Source organism: Parasteatoda tepidariorum, chromosome 9 (assembly GCF_043381705.1).
Source record: "Parasteatoda tepidariorum isolate YZ-2023 chromosome 9, CAS_Ptep_4.0, whole genome shotgun sequence".
In the NCBI taxonomy this organism is placed as follows: domain Eukaryota; kingdom Metazoa; phylum Arthropoda; class Arachnida; order Araneae; family Theridiidae; genus Parasteatoda; species Parasteatoda tepidariorum.
Genome location: NC_092212.1, coordinates 80846306 through 80866571, shown reverse-complemented (window position 1 = coordinate 80866571; position 20266 = coordinate 80846306). Strand labels below are relative to the sequence as shown.

The window sequence follows — 20266 nt, the reverse complement described above, 5'->3', positions numbered from 1 at the left end:
TACTGTTATCTTATTAAATAATAAAAAAAATTAACACTTTTATGACTTTTGTGTTACAGTTTTGTTTTAAACTTTAAACATATCTTGTCATTTCATTATTGATCGTTTCATGAATAAGAGAATTAGAATACCAGCAATTGGATCGAAAATTCTTTCATTGTTATCGATTGCACTTCTCACATCATCTGAAGTTTTTTGCATTATGCATTATTTTCTATTCATGTAAGGATTGAAAAAAAAAGATCAATATTGCAAAAATGTTTCAATTTGCCTTGTATCTATTTTCAAGTCTTTTCAATGGGCATCGCATGATATTTTTCATCATAAATAATATAATTTATGTCATACTTATTTTCTGTTATACTTTAGTAATTATATTTTAGTTGTTTTAAATTTCGTTTTACGTTAAATTATGCGTTATTTTCAATTTATGTTAAAGATTGAAAGGAAAGATCGATATTGCAAAAATATTTAAATTTGCTTTGTATCTATTTTCAAGTCTTTTCAGAGGGCATCGTATGACATTTTGCATCATAAATAATATAATTTATGTCATACTTATTTTCTGTTATACTTTAGTAATTATATTTTAGTTGATTTAAATTTCGTTTTACGTTAAATTATGCGTTATTTTCAATTCATGTTAAAGATTGAAAGGAAAGATCGATATTGCAAAAATATTTAAACTTGCTTTGTATCTATTTTCAAGTCTTTTCAGTGGGCATCGTATGACATTTTGCATCATAAATAATATAATTTATGAAATACTTATTTTCTGTTATAATATAGTAATCATATTTCAGTTTTTTTAAGTTACGTTGTACACAACTTCAGCATTGAAAGCCCGATAAAAATATTAACCAGAACATGTAAATTAACGTAATTAATACCGTTAATTATAGTTTACAATGTAAGGAAAAGTACTATTTGATTTGGTTTATGTGGTCAAACCTAAGTGTTTTTGAATAAGAATCTACAACAAAAACAGCACAAACATTTCATAATATTTTCTTCATATTAATAAACTGTAAAGCCAAAATAATGAGTAAATAACACATTTTTACTGATTGACAGAAAAAATTTCCAAGTACAAAGAAACTACCAAAATTAATTTATGAATAAAAACAATTTCGATTAATTATTATTCAGTTTAAGATTTTTTACTATTTTTTGATTTTCATAATTATTTTTTCTTTTTCTTATAATTATTCTTTTAAATAGTACTAATAATGTTTTTAAATTTAAATTTTTAGGATGAAATTTTATAGGTAAATTTTAATACAACCAAAATATGTTTCGAGCTTTTTCAATCAATATATATTGCTCTATATTATATAGTTCTCTTCAAATTTCACTAAGATAAAAATATGGTCAAAACTACCTGAATATAGTAAAATTTACCGTATTTTTGCCTCTATGGTTACACCAAAAATCTTGGTATTAATCTTGGTAAATTAGATAAAATTAATAATAAAATATAATTTTAAAATATGTGATAAAATTTCGTAATTTTATCATGATACCGTTATCTTGATTTCGTAATTTTATCATGATGCATAACATAAAAACCATTTCTTTGGTTAAAGTTACTTTTCAGTTATGCATATTATACTAAATGTGTGGTAATAATAAACATAGTTTTGTAAACCAGAATTTTCGGTAAATCGTTTCCATATGAACTAGAAAATTATCAAATGAATAGTTTAATTGGGGTATATTTTGGTTTCATTAACCAGAATTATAGATTTTATTTTTACCAGAATTGCCATTACCAAGCAGTACGGTGACGGTGAGTTTGCCAGAATGTTTTCTCCGTGTGGTAACATAGGAATTGCTGGATGTTACTTAAGATTTAAACTTATAATTTCCAATTTGTTTGTATTCATCTTAATTAATTTTGAAATTTTTTTGCTTACTGAACTTGTTTATTAGCATATAGAATGTAATAAATTTGAAAATCTGGGTTAAATCTTTATTAAATTCTCAAGGCCAAAGATTAAAAGATCTTTATATATCTGTTTTATCACAAAATATTTTTTTAAAAAAGTGAAAAATATTCTATGTAAAAGAACATGAAACGTAAATTAAATTTTGCATCCTCAAAAATTCTTGACAATTTCTTTGAATGTATCCAATAACGTGATTTGAAGTCGCTATAAGTAAAAATGAAAACTAAAGTTTTGGCAATTTCATGGAAATTTCTCTTGTTTTGACATGGCATTTATTTTCTAAAACTTTTCACTCTATAATGTATAAAGCTCTATTCAAAGAAAAATTTGATAGAAAGGAGCGATATTATTAGCTGCATAGAATTTGATAAGATTTTATAAGCTGAATTAATTCAAGTATGCTTCTTAGTTCATAAGCGCGTGACATAAACTAAATGTAAATATATCTATTACTTATTTGTTTGTAATTAGATGACAGGTTTCTTAGCTTATAGTTTCATTTCATTTACAGTTTTGAAATTTTTTGCTTGCTGAACTTGTTTAATAGCATATAGAATGTAATAAACTTGATTACCGGCTTAAATCTTTGTTAAATTCTCAAGGCAAAAAAGTAAAAGATTGTTGAGAAAAATAGATCTGCTTTATGACAAAATATTTTTTATAGGTGAAAAATAACTCTGTATAAGAGAATATGAAACACGTACATTCAATTTCGCATCCTCGAAAATTCTTGACAACTTCTTAGAACGTATCCAACAACGCGATTTGAAAGCGCCATCAGCAAAAATTGAAAACTAAAGTTTTGGAAATTTCATGGAAATTTCTCTTATTGTCAATAATCTCTCTTATTGCCAATTCTCTTATTGGCATTCATTTTCTAAAACTTTTCACTGTATTGTGTATAAAGATCTATTCAAAGGAAATTTTGATCGAAAGGATCAATATTATAAACAGAATTGAAGCGTTGTATCAATTTAAGTATGTTTCTTAATTTGTAAAAGCGTAGCATAAATTAAACTATATCTCTGTTACTTATTTGTTTATTATAAGATAGCAGGTTTCTTAGCTTATAGTTTGAATAAAAATTAAACTGAAAATGCTTATTCTTATTACTAATTTGTTTATTGTTAAAAAGCTAGCTTAACCTCATAATTTCGTGAAACAAATTAAACCAAAAATGTATTTTCTATTACTAATTTGCTTAATAAAAATTTAATAAGTTTATTAAATTAATTTTTGTTACGCAATATGCCTTGTTAAATATTGTTTAGACTGCATTAGATAAGAAATGAGAGAGACTAAAGTTAGAAGCAATTTTTTTATACGATCTTCGAAACCATAAAATAATTTCTAAAAAGTAAGAACAGACATAGAAAATAATCACAAAATTATTTTTAAAAAATGAAGTTATCGTACGATAGGCAAAATTGCATGGCAAAAGCTGGAACTGACAGTTTTAATCCAAACTGGGAATAGAACCCTAGTCACATTTAAAACTATATTGGCCCGTCCTTATAAAAATGTCTGGCAATTTAACTTAAGGAAAAATTATAGCTAAAGATCAGGTAGCGAATCAATTTTACATCGGAATTTTATTTACACAATCTTCAAGACCATAAAATAATTTCTGTAAAGTAAGAACAGACATAGAAAACAATCATAAAATTATTTTGAAAGAATAAAGTTATCGTACGATAGGCAAAATTGCATGGCAAAAACTGGACTATGGACTGACAGTTTTAATCCAGTTGTGATTTGAAAAACAGAGCGAAACTGTTTTGTGGAAAACAGCTTTAAATCGTCAAACACAAGAGAAAAGTTTTTTTTTTTTAAAAAAAGAAGAAAAAAGAGACAAAAAAAGCAACGGGAAATTGTTGCTAGGTACTAGTAATGATAAAAAACAGAAAAAAAAATATGTATTTTTCTTTAAAAAGTATTCCTCCGCTAAAAATATGTTTTCTTTTCTGTAAATTTTCAGCTATTTTCTACAGTGTATTTACTCTATTAGGTTGCCTACCATTATAGGTTAGTTTTATAATAATTCAGTTATGAATACCGAATAATCAGTTTTTAATAGGCTTAATAATTTGTTGGTTTATGTTACTTAAGTAATACTGATTTGCTTCTACAAACACTATTAACAAATTAGAAATCTGATTCTGACCACACAATTTCGATTATTTTCATCTGTGAATCTTCTCATATGGGAGATATTTTATCTTACTGGGAAATTGACCACAAAAGAGATATTAAATTTCCCATCCACTATATGCCCACTCAGGATTTTTGTGTCTCTTTTCTTCCAAAAATGTCAATGTCAGTTTTTATTTCTCGGAAGGATACTTTTTCTTTGCCCTTCATACGGTTTCTCAAAAAATGGAACTTCTGAAAAATCTGAATTAGATCTCTGAATAAGGGGGAGTTTTCCTTTTTTAACATCCTAAACTTTTGTGGTATTTCTCAATTGAGAGAAGTGTGGTGGAAAATCAATAGCTTTTCAACGAACCAAAAATGGACGCTATTTTTTCGCTATCAAAAATAAAATCATATCTTTTCATCAATTCTGAGAAGAAAACAAATTCAGGTAAAAATATACTCTATGTGGTGTGGTATATTTTTACCTGAGGACATTTCTAATAAAATAAACCATAATTCTGGTCAATAAATCCGAAATATACGGTAGTTAAACTATTCATTTAATAATTTTTTTATTCATACTGTGAGGCTTACCGAAAAATACTTACTTTTTCAGATTTATAATTCTTATTACCAGACTTTTAGTACAAAACACAAAATTTAGAAACAAATTTGACCGAATAAAGGATTTCTATGCCATGTTCTTAAATATCATGATAAAATTAACAAATTTTACAACATTTACTAAATTTTATCGCATATTATAATAATACCATATTTTACTGTCAATTTTACAAGAATAATTACTAATGTGCTTCACAAAAATTACCGAGCCTTTTGATGCTCCCTTAGAGTCAGAAACACGGTAAATGCTGCACATTTTGGTAGTTTTGACAATATTTTTTTCCCAGTGTATCCGTCATATTTTGTTTTCATTGTCAGACACACATAACCTCAATTTTTTATGAAATTTAGGAATTATTGAAATTCCCGTATTTCATTCATAATAACCTAATATCTTTCGTAACTTCAGGATTCATACAAACGCGATTCATGTACAAACACGATTTTTGTACTCAGCTGGATTCAAGGGTTCATAGATACAGCCCCTGAAATATTAAAGCGTTTTGATCTGTAATATCGTTCAATTAAGTTTCAAACTGAATGATGTTAAGTTGAATTACATCATCGAATTTCGCAAACTTGATTTCACGGTATTGATGTGTAACTTGATTACTCTTGACTCTTAATTTTAGTTCAAACTCAGTCTATTTATTATATCCAAATTTCTTAAAATGCATTTCCGGATATTATGGTTTAATCTTGATAGCACCCTTGTCTCTTTACTTTGTTTCATACTAAATAAATTATCTAATCAAGTTTCTCACACGTAGGAGAAATTCTGGTAAAATTACCGTGCTTGTATGGTAAGGACACTTATCGTAATAAAATCATTATTCTGGTAAATAAAATCAAAACATCCGAAGCCATCATCTGATAATTTCTTGTTCTAAATTGGCAATTTTTTCAAAATTATAGTTTTTATTGCCATACATTTTGTAAAAAATACAAAACTGAAAAGTAAATTTAACCGAATAAATTGTTTTTTGCCATTTTTTTAAGGAACCAAACAAAATTTTCTAGTCTTACCTCATTTGCAGAGTTTTATCACGTATTATTAAACCAAATTTCATTGTTAACTTCACTAAATTAATTACCAAAGTCTTTCAGAAAGAACTACCACGCTTTTTGGAATTTCCATAGAGCCGCAAACAAGGCAAAATTTTGTTATATTCTGCTAGTCTTAATCATCCTTTTTTTCTAAGCATACACTATTAATTTTCACTATATTATGGTTCAAATTGATAATAATCGACTCTTGAAATTGGTTCAAACTAAGTGGAATTACATCACTGAACTTCTTAAACTTAATTTCAATATATCATATAGATTAACTTTGTTGTCTTTTAAATGTAGTTCAAACTACAAGACTAAATCGGTAAATATTAGTGGCCGCAAATCCAATGTAATTCGTCAATTAAACACCAGTAACATATATACTTGATTTAGGACAATCATCATTAGTCAGTAATTGAGTGATTAAGAGTGATCAAAATATGTTTATTGTACAATTAATTTGTTTGCCGAATGGTTTTTAGCATTCCAATAAATAAGTGAGCTCTAATTAATGGATAAGCTTGGGGCAATGCAGAAATGCATTCCAATTTTTTTAGATCCAGTTTTCTTTAATTCAAATTATTAATTAGCATTTTTCCTGCAGATAATTTGCATGTTTCCAAATTTTCAATGAATTACCGCGCATTACACAAAAAACATATTATAGCCTTCACTGCTAAAAATTTTGAAGAGTGTTTGCCAACAATATCGCGCGAATTTGCTGTAATCCTACCATGACACCAAGTTAAAGCATATTTAACTATCTAAAACTTGATTGCAACATATTATTTTTAACTTGAACGCTCATTACACAAAAAAACATCTTATTGACTACACTGTTAAAAATTTTGAAGAGCGTTTGACAACACTATCGTCCAAGTTTACTGTAAACTTATCATGACACCAAGTTAACGCAAAGCATATTAAACTATCTGAAACCTGATTACAGGATATTATTTTTTAACTTGAACGGGAAAAAATGCTTCATTTTGCAACTTATTAAAGTTACGACAAATATGAATTGTATCATGGTTAAACGTTTAATCTATTTTTTTCTGCAGTTGTATTTATTGAAAAGAATATCAAACAATACTTGCTGAAAAAATATTAACAAAGAAAACAGATATATCACTCTGTTAAAGTATCAACCCACATTAACTCACAAAAGGTTTTGAAAGAAAGTAGGAAGGAAAAAAATGATGGATACGAGGGTCCTGCGTCCCTTTTTTATGTTACTAAGGAAAACTTTTTTTCTCTCCTTTGAAATGGAAAACAACTTTTGATAACTCTTCAATCATCTGATCTGAAAGAAGCTAGAGAAACTTCTTAGAAGTATCCTGTTTTATGAAGTTTGAACAAAATAAGTATTTGTATGCTTATTTGAATTTTTTTATTTGAGAACATAAAAGTAAAGAAAGCATGGGAATAAAAATTCGAATAATAGTTTTTTTCCTGCTTATTTAAACTCAATTTTTTTTAAAGTTTCTAACGTTTGCCGGAGGTTCTTTTCGCTGAAAAATTCCTACGTATTATTTAGTCTTAACTTGTATTGAAAGTAACTAATTTTTTTTTTAAAAAATTCTTTTCAAAAATTCCAAACTTAAAAAAATATCACTTTTGAATTTTCTGCAGCTTACGTTGATTTTTCTATTGCACGGCAGCGTGTTACTGCAGATTAAGCATGATTTTAAACAAAGTATTTTTAAAAATTTTTTTTAATTGTTTTAAATATATATAGATATTTTCTGAAAAGTATTATTACCACGATTAAATTCACGACAATTGAATACGTTAATTCCCAATATAAAAAAAAATAAAATTCTCAGGAATTTCATTTTAAAGAAATATTTTTAACAGGTTTTTTCAAAATTCTGTTTAAGCAAAATTCTCCATCATCATGTCTATTCATCATTTTTGAAACTCGCAGAAAAAAAATTCAGACGATACAAATGTTAGAAATTTAAATAAAACAGGTGGCAATCGCTAGAAATTGTAAAAAGAAAATACAGCGCTACGTTTCACAATAGCTATAGATCATTTTTCCTAGGCTTTATTTTTCTTTTTTGCACATTCCATAAGTAATGTACACTAAATTCTTTTCACCTGGGGTTTTTTTTCTTCAGAAATTTCGTGAAAAGAATGTTCTGCGAATCTACCAGTACAACACGTCCATTAATTTCAGAATTTCGAAGCGACAGTAAATCTTAACATTTACATGCAAGCTTAATTTAAAAGGAAATTTCTTTTGCTTTTATAAAATATTTCCTCTCCTTTTAATCTTCCACCTTTAGCTATTTTTCCTTGCCTTTTGAAATCGACAAGATAAAATTTGCTTTTTTTAATATTCTAAAACTTTTTCTTCAGAATAAAATTAATAAGTTTCTTTAATAATTTTTCTTAAATGCTTTTTTTAAAAAATAATATTTAATTTGTTTCATGTATGATAATAATGCTGCAAACTTACTTTTTTTATCGAAAATGTCTAGGATTTTCCGTAATGGTTGCCCTGAGAATATATTAATTTAGAATCCTAGTCAAAACTGAAGTAAAAAATGCCTGCGCATAAAGCATTTCAAATTTAAATTTAGTCAAGAACTATCGAAATCTGCCAAATTATTATTGAAGAAGGTGGGACGAAAAAAGCCAAAACAAGTTAAATGGTAAACAATTAGACAAGTTAGTTCCGGGTGAGACTAGAGATATCTTGAATGACCAGAGATATCTCACCTTCCAATTCTTTTCCATTTCTTTCGGCAATCAAGGAAGTTTTTATGTTTTTAGTTCTATGGAGGAAAAATTCAAATTAAATTATCATACTCTATGATAATAACATTTCTAGTAAAAAAAAAATCTAATTCTGGTTAATAAAACTAAAATATACAGTATTTCAACCATTCTTGTGATTAATGTTTCTGTTTATATGATTTACCAGAAATTCCGGTTTATAAAATTGTTATTTTTACCACACATTTAGCAGAGAATACAAAACTGAAAAATAAATTCTTCCGAATAAATGGTTTTCATGCCATGCTTTAAGGTATCATGATAAAATTACTAAATTTTACTACATTTACCAAATTTTATCAAACTTTTTCATTTTGCAAGAACATTTTCTTTAAGTAATATGAAAACTAACTTTCAATATTTTTTTTTTCATTTTTTATTATTTCCAATGAGTTGCATAATCGGTCTTGCCGGTGAGCAGACCTAGTGCGTTCTCCAGAGGTGGTATCCATTCTTTCAGGACCACCACAATGGGTGAGATACCGTTGGCCATGTTAATTTGGACGTCTAGTTTCTGCCACGCTAGATGGCGGTACCAAGACTCTATTTGGATGCTAAAGTGCACTATGAATTTAATTTTGCCGGAAATGCCAAGAGCCAATAAGGCACTCCAGGGATCTTTTACATGCCGCATAATCATACGACATGGCCGCCGAGGATTAACTTTCAATATTGATGAATAAAATAATAATATAGAATATTTATGTTTGTTATAATTTGAAAAAATAATATACCATTTTTAACTTTAAAAAATTTAGATAATACTTTTAATGTTATTGATTCAGTCACTAGTCCTTAGACACTCATTAACAAGAAAGTGGTATTTTATAGTATTATTGTTGTAATTACTAGCCTTAATACTTATTAGACACTAGTGTTATACTAATAATTACTATTATAACACTGTAATAACACTAGGAAAGTTCAATGAGTTAATCGTTCACTTAGGAAATCAATACTATTGTATGGATATTAACTAGTACGTCATAGCATAATTAACTAGATTTATTAGTGTAATTACAACACAATGTACTAGTGTACTTTTAAGGTGTCATTAGTATATTATAATTTGAGTTGCTTTAGTTAGTTCAGTGTTACGAAGACACTAACTTAAGTTTAGGGAGATCAATTTAATTTCCAGGACAAAGGCATAAAAATTATACGTTCATAATTGATATTTAAAATAAAGAAGATAACAAAATTTCATGGAATCATGTTATATTATTTAAACTAAACAAAAATATCTAGTATTAATCAGTGATACAGCAAAATGTTGTACGCGAAATTAATTCACTTAATACCCTTATTTTTCTATTTTATCCACTAACACACACACACACACACAAAATTCTGCTCTTTCGGGATTATTAAAGACTAAGATTTTCACTGTTTTTTTTTCCCCAAAAAAAAAAGATTATGAACAGAAATAAGCGGTATTATGATACTTAACTCGTGATGTGCATTAGCTGGAAAAAAATCAATAGCATAATATCGCTTTCATATAAGAAATTGGAATATGTTTCAAAGTGAATGGTTTTAGTCATGATAACTAGTTATATTCAATAAAGTCAAAATAGAATTATAATAAAAGAATATTTATTCTTTTAAACCTTTCAAAAAGCTTTTACGTGTACATATAATGCAGAACTTGAAGAAAAGGTTTTTGGTTTTTCATATTCCTGAAATGTATAATACCATTTCGGTGGTTAGGTTACTTCGACATTTTTCATAATTGATTATTTTAGAAACTTTATTAAATAACTACTTGATTTATATTTATCACTGATTAATTATTTCAATTATTTTTTATTATTTTCAAGGATTATTTTAGTAATTTTTTGGAATATCTTCTTTTTTTACTATGATACTATTTTAAAAATTTCTTTTTCTAGCGGATTCTAAACAATTTTTTTTTTAAAATTGCATTTTTTTAGTATTTCTTCTTTTGTATAATTTACTGCTTGCTTCTACTAGTTAATAACTTTAATGGATTTTACTAACTGATTAGCATAGCAATTAATATGTAATAAACTGTTTTTTAAATTTGTTTTGCTATAATTTCTTACTACGTCAAGCACAGTATAGTGAACACAGCTTATAGTGAACTCCCGGATATAGTGAACGAAATGTTCGGTCCCGTGCCTTGCTATACACTTATAATGTTATTTTTCGTGGATATAGTGAACCAAAAAAGTGAGGAAGTTGGATATAGTGAACTTTTTTCTGTCTTCGACAGATTTTTTTCTTCATTTTTTTGTAATAATTTTGAAATTTCTACTTCAAAGTAAATACATATACCGATTTTTAAAACCATCTATAAAGGGGAATGTAGCGATAAGCATTTTTGCTTGTTTGCTTCCTTTGTCTCACTTTCCCATCCCTAAACAAACCAAGCAGATGTGTCCAGGCAGGCAGGTGATGCACCTGTAAGGTGTCAATGGAATCAATATGCATTTTCTGTCAGAGGGAATGGGTAATTATTCATTATTGGTCAAAAAGGTGGACACTAATTTGTGTTGATAAGGCCCTCATTTCAACTCATTTTTGATCTCAGTTCAGTTAAAAAAAAAGTCTGCGAACAAGTGTCTCAAATTTAACTATGGCAAACAGTAAACGTAAAACGTTCTCCATTGATGATAAAATGGGCATAATCAGAAAAATTGAAATCAAGCTGATATTCGCAGGAAATCTAAACTATCCAAATCTGCAGTTTGTAACATATGGAAAAATAAGCAATTAATAATTTCTGCTCATGAAAAAAATTTAGATGTCAGAAAGAAATTGAGAAAAGCAGATCACAAGGATGTTGAAGAAGCATTACTAAAGTGGTTCAGCATTCGAAGAAGCCGTAATCATCCAGTATCTGAACAAATGTTGATGAATTTGCTGATCGATTTTGTGAAACTACTTTTATGTGCTCGAATGGCAGGTCAGACAGGTTTAAAAAGCGGAATAACAGAAATTTCGGAAAATTATCTGAGAATCGGGAAGTGTTTCCAAATCTGATGTTGAGGATTACTCATCAGCTAAAGGTTACGAATTTCTTTTTGCACTCAAGACGAGGAGTAATAAAAATTAACACATTTTTTGCTACTGCATAATATTTTTCAGTCATTTATTTGAATAATGTATGATAAAAGTTAGGAGTTTGGGAACCATTAGTCAAATTGTCGCGTAACGGATATAGTGAACTCTCGGTTATAGTGAACCGAAATTTCAGTCCCTTGAAGGTTCACTATAGCGGGGTTTGACTGTATTTGATTATTTTGTTAATTTTTTACCAATTAATAATTTTACAACTTTTTTAAACGACTAGGCATTTTAAACAGTTTTTTTTGTATATTTTTTCTGTTAATAACACTAGTAAACTTTTTTAAATAAATGTTAGATACTTTCGTATCGCTGATTTCAAATCTGCAGTCGATTTCTCACGCTGGCTAAGGTATTTTTAAATGAAATTTGTAATCTAATCTTTATCAAAAAATACACGTTTAGAAGTGTTATGTATAACAGGGGCCAAAAAAGTTACAACAAATGGTTAGGGGAATTAGGGTAAATCATCAGAATTCAAATTGTATAGGAACCAATGACCGGAAATGTCAACGTACGCCGCTAGGGGTGCTTTTCAATTATGAACTGCTTTTTCCAGTGTTTCTGAACAGGTCAGAATAAAGAAGCTTCCTCGTGCAACGACATTTTCGGTCATGGATTCCGATGACATTTTAAACCCAGTGATGAGTCCTAACTACCTTTACAGTTTGTTCTGTTATATCCCCTGTATAACATTTTTTAAACTTGTACATTTCGACAAAAATAGACTGAAAATGTCATTTTAAAAATTGTGGCTTTAGAAGCAAAAATAAATTTAGTTTTGAAATACTCTCATTTGAAATACTACGAAATATCAAAACTGTGGCAACTGTCTTAATGTGGAACTGACACCATATCATGTTTTTAACTGCCCGCAGTCGCTGCAGGCCTTCACCTCTTAAACTACCCCACAGAAGAGGATTTGTATTCATTTAATGCCATAGAAATAACAAAAACTATTCAAGCACACCTTGAAATATGATTCAATAGAGGATACGACACCAACCAACCAAATACTCTCACCCAAATTAAGCAAGTTCAAGTATTTTTATAAATGCAGCAAAAAACTTATTCCCCGGTATAATTCATATTCAGAAATTTCAGAGATTTTATAAATTATTGGGTTAAATATATTACTACAAACTTTTTCATTAATTTATTATAATTTTTTTTTATTATTTTATTTCACTAATTTTTATAGTGTCATTATTCACCCATTTTTTTAAAAAGGAATATTTTTAAATCTACTTTATTAACTATTTTAATAACAGATTTCTGTACTTATTTTTAACTAATTGATAAACATAGTATTTTCTTCCTTTGTAAAGGAGTTCTCAATTCCAATTTTTTTTTTCTGGGTGTAAAAGAATTTTAATATTGGGAGAAAATTTTAGTTTATAATAATTATAATATTGTGTGAATTAATTTATTTTTAAGTTCTTTAAAAATCAATTTTCATGGGGAAAAAATTACATAAATAAAACTATTTCCAAACAAACTTCCAAATATTTTTTTTCTTTTAAATATTTTCTAATGACAAATAATAGTTTTATCTTACAAATATTCAAATATTTTCTAATGATAAAAATTAGTTTTTTTATTACAAATATTCAAATATTTTCTTATGACAAATAAGAGTTTTTTCTTACAAATATTCAAATATATTCTAATGACAAATAATAGTTTTTTCTTACAAATATTCAAATATTTTCTAATGATAAAGATTAGTTTTTTTCTTACAAATATTCAAATATTTTCTTATAACAAATAAGAGTTTTTTCTTACAAATATTCAGATATATTCGAATGATAAATAACAGTTTTTTCTTACGAATATTCAAATATTTCCTAATGACAAATAAAAGTTTTTTCTTACAAATATTAAAATATTTTCTAATGATAAACAATAGTTTTTTCTTACAAATACTTCCGAATTTAATGATTAAATTTTAAAAAGCTATTCTGTATAAAATGGTTAATTTATGAAGAAAAAAAAATTCCGAATTTTAAAGAAATACTTTTAAATATAAGCATGATGATTAAAATAAGATTTTTTAGGAAATAAACTTTCTTCAAAGCGAATACTAAAAACTAAGCTTTACAATTCTTTCAGAAAATATGATTTACCTTAATATTAAAAGAAAACAGTATTAAATTAAATATTCACGAAACAATGCCGAAAAAAAATGTTTAAACATTGAAAACATACATAACAATATTTCTTTCAAAAATGGATATTTTTCAAGACGGTGTTAAATGCTTAATGTTGAAAAATAATTAAATATGTAATATTTCAGAGCGAGTCAGAATTGAGAAACATTTTTCGTTTGTATTTTTAACGATATTTTGTGCTGTAGTACTTACTTTTAATATTTAATAGAGATTCTGAACAAGAGTTAGTTCAAACAAGCTGGTGCATTACCTCAAGTTGTTTTCTGGTTGTAGTTTAATCATTTATCCTTAATTACAGGAAGGACTTTAGGAATTAATATTTTAACATCTTCCACCGAAAATAAATAAGATATTACGGTATTATTACAGTCATTTTAGTTACTTGTGCTTTTTCTTCAGTGAGTCCATTATTTAAAAACTTAATTTTCCATAAGCGAATTCGTCTTAAATAACCTAAATTCCATCTTTAAAAATAAAATAATTAATAATAAAGTCAGGAAAACATTTGCTTAAGGAATATTTGCCTAATTAATCTATCCTGATAAGAAATAATGCTTTTTTTATCGAATAATAATCTATAACTCAAGGGACGTGACAGCCCATAGAGGGCCAAAGCCTACTGTGCCCATCAGTTTTTTTTGTTTTTTTTTGCCAAATCAGATGTTCCGGTTGGGTGTTCAGCCCAACGAGGAACCCCCAGTGTTTAGTTCCCAAGCATGCTTGGTATTCATTTTATCGACCCACTGAAAGGATGTGAGGCTGAGTCAACCTTGCCCGGCCCAGGGATCGAACCAATGACCCGTGACACGACAGAGCGAAGAGCTACCACTCAGCCACCGGGCAGAATCTATTCTATAATAATCATTTTCATCAATGTTGTAAATTTGTAACAATTATTGTAGTTCTTTCATTAAACAACATTTTTTGTGCAAGCCATGAAAATTACGCGAAATGTTAGTATGAAAAATAGCCTCAGTTTTATGAAAATGAAAACCTTTTCTCGTATAATTTTTATGTGTGAGAGGTAGCTTAAAAGCCACATTGTTTGAATTTATAAAAATATGGAAAACAGCAAACATTTCTTTTGTGTAAAAAATACTATTTTTGAATTGCATTAATTATGTTGAAAACCCTTATAACTTCTTAACTATTAGTCCGATTGCATTGACATTAATTTCATCGATGGCTTCGAAACTTTCATTCAAAAGTAGTATTAGTACTGTTGAGAAAAATGCAAATAATAATAATAAAATATGCTTTTTCAAAGTGATGTTTATTTTGTTTTAACTCATTTTTTTATTATATATTCTAGTGATCCAAAGAGAAAAAGAACGAGAACTGATAAACAAAGTATGTTGCTTGGAACAAGGACTGAACGCAACAGATACCTGACAATAAGACTTCTCATTCTTTAAAACAGTGGAACATTAAAATGTCGAGGATGCATTTTGAGAGGTAAATGTGTGATTTTTACTTAATCAAGAAGTAAATTATTTCATAAAATGGTGAAAAAAACAACAACAAAAATATTATCATGTTGTAAAAGATTCAAATCCCATTCCGGTAAAATGTTCCGGCACTAAGGGCAACACCTCTCAGAATAGAAAATGCCTCAGCATCGATTAATTTAGTAGTCCAATGTAACGAACATAAACTGCGCGGTGAGGCGAAATACGAAATATGTCATTACGTTTGAACAATTACACTGCGCAGTGAGGAAAAAGTACGAAAGATATCACTACGTTCAGACTACTAAAAGATCAGATTTCTTGTATTATGGTAACGCATTATGGTAGAGGCCTTTTTTTTCTAGGAGGTGATGCTCAAGGTGCCAGTTTTTTTTCATCGCAAAATTTTCGCAATTTTTCATAAAATTTTACGAAATAAAAAGTCTGGTATACCGAAATTTTCCAAGTAATATTTACTTTGAAATCACTAAATTGCTGTATTCACATAAATATTATTGAAAAAATTACGGTATAAAATTTTAAGGTTATAATATATTCCTCAGTAACATGGATGTTACGAATGCTGCACTCAGGATTCCAGTACTTTTTATCGCGATTTGAACAGGAATTTTTTTACAGTGCAGGCAATAAAGAGTTTTTTTATAGAAAGAAAGTAAACACTTTTAGAAGTCACTAACTTTTAGCATTGTTACTTAATAGTTATAAAAAAAACTTCATCAAGTGCGAAATACTTTATTAATTGTACAAAAATCTCTTAGTTAAAAATAAATAATTTGTTTTATTAAGAAAATGCAATATTTTATCGGATTATAGGTAATATTAATCAAGATGAAAAGAAGCATTATCAGGATATAAATAGTTCTTATTAAAGATAAAACGAAAAATGTAATATATACTACCTAATAATACGAAAAATAAAAGACTGTAAGCAATTTAACACGTTTATTAAAACCCAACTAAATATTGTAATCAAAAACTAAAATTGACCCAAAATGCTGATTTTCTCCTCTGATTTCTTTCTGTATCGATATTCTTTTTGATTTCTAATTTTATTTTTGTCTAAATTTACTCTTTTTTTATATTTTTTCGATGTTTCCTAAATGTTACCGATGTGTACGCAACGCAACTCTCTAAAAAATGTTTAAATGTGTACACTGCGCAAAATAAAACTGGAGCTCTTTTGCAATTTTGATCATATCGAGTTATCAAGTTTTTATAATGCAAACTTAATGCCACGATGATTTTATCAAGTGCTCCCCAATCATTTTATCGCCGCGGTCCGTTCAACGTTGAATAATTTTATCTCGGCCCGCTGAGGGGAAGGAAGAGGCATTAATTTTTATTTTTATTTTAGATAGTTTTAATTGAATAAATTTAGTTTAGTTGTATTTGAACATGCCTTCAAGCAATGTACAATTACATGTGGGGTATTGGTGCTGCTTTAGTTGACGTATATCAGTACTGGTTAACCTCCCGTCAACGAAAGATAGACAAACTCAAGAGTAATACACCTCTGTAAATAAAATGGAAATAATTTAAAATTCTTTGGGCAACCTGGTAGCATTTGATCATAGATATATTAATCCCTGCATTATTGCCTATATTAGTCCCTGCATTTGATCCACAAGCCGGTACCAGTCTGTTGCCCGGGGTTCGGAGACAACAGGTTTAAATCATTGAGCGCTAAACCTCTCCTTATATAAGCAACTACTCTTAATTTTTTCCTACTTCCCCTTCGTCCAATAGTTTAAATTTTAGTATTGAATCGCAAAATAGAAAAATATGATTATTTTATTTTAATTTTTATGACAGGGAAAAGTATTTATTAAGTATTCAAATTTTATAATGAAAATTGAAATAATGAAGAAGAAAAATTGACTTTTTCCTATTTTATTTTTTAAACACAGTCTTAAAAATATATATTTAAAATATTTATTTAGTATTCAAACCTGAAAATTGAAATAATGAAAAGATTTTGAATTTTTCCTTTTTAATTTTTTAACCACAATCTTTAAAAATATTTTTCACTGTAATTGAGAAAATATTTAAAGTACCGTCATTCGGGGCTACTTTGTGCAGGATTTCGCAGTTTTTGAACTTTGACATGTAAAAAAACTATCTTAATTTAAACTTTAGCAAATTTTATCGATATTATATTCATAACTGGACTCAGACGAGTGAATTCGATCAATATTGGCATTATTTGTATGTAATATTTACGAATAATAAGTCAAAACATACCTTGNGATTTTTTTTCTTCATTTTTCTCCTAATTTTACAATCTAAACAAATCATAAATATGCAAGAAACGTTTATAGCTCTTTAATTGTTACTAAAAATAATTAAAACTGTGTTTAATCTGTGTTATTTTGTCATTCCAACAATGGGTTGAGTACTTCGTATTTTTTAACTGTATTAATAATGCGTGTATGATTCATTATATAATCGAATTTCTGGTCATATTACACATCCTCTTCTGGTCTAATTTAAGGAGCAAGTTTTGATTGCTGGTGACCCAAAAATATGAACCTTACTATGCTCTCAGTCACTCTCAAACTCAGTGGCGCGACAGCCCATAGAGGGCCAAGGCCTACTGTGCCCATCTCAGTATTCTTGACCTTGGACTCTGGTGTGCAGGAGCAGATGTTCCGGTCAGGTGGTCAGCCGAACGCGGAACCCCCAGTGTTTAGTTCCCAAGCATGCTTGGTACTCATTTATCGATCCACTGAAGGGATGAAAGGCTGAGTCAACCTTGCCTGGCCTCAAGATCGAACCAGGGACCTGTGTCACGACAGCGCGAAGCGCTACCGCTCAGCCACCGGGCGTCACAGTCTCTCAGGGCGTCACGGGCTCTCAGTCACACATGCTTATAATATTTTTAAACATTTCGCGGACTTACAATTAAGGAATACTACATTAAAAAAATTACATATTTACTTATTATTCAATAGACTCAATAAAAGATATGTATAAATCCTTAGGTTCAGAGTATTTATTTTTAATGCGCAATGCAATGCCACGTTCCCTGTCAAGCTGGTACTCAAGAAACTGAAACTTCAATATAATACTGAGATTTCAACCCCAGATGGTCATGCTGAGTGCCTTTCAACTGTCAGCCATCGTAAAAAGTGCTCACAAACAAGGGTTCGCACAGATGGCCTCAGCCCAGAAATATACAGTGGAATTTATTTGGATTCGACCCACTTGAAAAAACCCATCTTTTTATCCACAAAGTGGGTTTTTTCATGCTTTATTATTTCCAATCAATTTTCTTTGCAATTATCAAATGAAATTTTTCTTTGAAATTATCAACTAACTGTTTTATAAGTTTAACTTAGTAACTTTTTATACAAAATGTCATCATGTATTAGGGGGACCGGAAAGTATTGTCGTTTCGGCGCACATGATATTTGTTTACAAGATTTTATTTTTAATCAATAATGTATTCACCCTCGTTAGCAACAACCTTTCAATCCTGGATCGAAAATGAATCGAAACGGATCGGAAAAAAATGAATTGGTTTTTAAGATTAACGAATATTTAATGCACCGAAACCACATTACTTTCCGGTCCCCCTAATATATGCTATATTTATATATACTAAATATAGACATCATATCTTAAGTCTATATTTAGCATATATACGAATGCATGAAGAATATACGTTAAAAAGCTGATTTATTTTCAGGCAAAATAATCTTTTCGCAAAATATTTTTTTAAAAGAAACCGCGTGGTGTTTCTTATAAGAAACCCACATGGGTTGAGTTTTTTCTCAAAATATTTGGTTTTTGCGAAAAAATCATAGTTGTGAAAATTGCGAACAAATAAGTGAGAAATTTAAATTATTATGTTTCTAACATTAATGCTAAGTAAGTGTGAAAAAGCAAGAAATCGACAATACTTTGGCTTAGTTATTTGACCGACTTAATTATTTGCTCTTTTTCCTATCTAATACTGCTTTTGAGGTAAGAACACTAATTAGGCAGCTATCAACCAGGGGGCACTTTAAGCGGTATCATCAAGTAGCAAGTAAAGAACATTAGCTACATACTATTTTTTTTCTTTACTATGATAGCAGCTTGTGTGGATGGAAAGATTGCTTGGAGGTAAAAAAAAAGCGAAATTTAGCAGAAAAACAAACCTATGTATTCCTGAATAAACAATATTCTTTTTTTTTTCAGGTTATACGAAAATTGCTTCTTTGAGGGAATAACCTGATATGTAAAAAATATGAAGAACAGCTGTTGTTTGCGGTTAATCTACTGTTTATATTTCAATGTAAGACAAATATTTATGCTTCGAACAAATGTATGTGCCAATATATTGTATTTGATCTAAAAATAAAGATAAATAAGGTCTCTATATTACATAGGATATGTTTCAAAAATTAAGTACTCACAACAATAAAAATTGCAAAAACTTTTTTTTATTATAGTAGCAATTGAAGCTCTGTGAATTAAGACAATAAATACCAATCAACCGCAAATCTTAAGATAAATGTATATTACTTCCATCTCTATATCAAATACTTTTTTTAACGGCAGGGGCAGAACTTATTCCTTTTGCTGTGGAAGGTGCCGGATGTGCTGCCCATTTTGCGTTGGCTGGTGAACACCTTATGAACAAAATTACGAAAGCGAGCAACATTACCCACGCCATACTGCCACAGATACTTGTTGATAAGGTGAGCCTCATTCACGCATCGCATACAACAAAGGACAACACACAGAAGCATCCCTGCTCTGAAGGGGATTCGAACATGCAGCCATTGGCTTCACAGTCAGGCACGCTAACCACTCGGCCAGCTGGCTGATATATCGAATACGGAAATATCAAATGAATAGCGATATCAAAACTATACTCATTAAGATAAGAAAAGCAATTGTCCTCTTTGCGCCTAATTGCACGCCAAATGGATGCCAAGCTCACAACGCGAACGTATATCAACATACAGCACTGACTTTTGAAGTGACGTTGCACAGAGTTCTT

At 28.8% G+C, this 20266-nt stretch overlaps 1 protein-coding gene across 2 annotated transcripts in view; it reads left to right on the top strand.

Moving 5' to 3' along the window:
* The window catches only part of LOC107456560 (uncharacterized), a 79201-nt gene extending 59562 nt beyond the window's left edge, over positions 1–19639 (top strand). For both annotated transcript variants that reach the window (XM_071185322.1, XM_016074456.3), the window contains 2 exons: positions 15120–15262; positions 19459–19639. In XM_071185322.1, the coding sequence (XP_071041423.1) occupies positions 15120–15199 (80 nt within the window). In that variant the 3' untranslated portion in view covers positions 15200–15262; positions 19459–19639. The remainder of the gene's footprint in view (positions 1–15119; positions 15263–19458) is intronic.
* Positions 19640–20266: the final 627 nt, after the last annotated feature.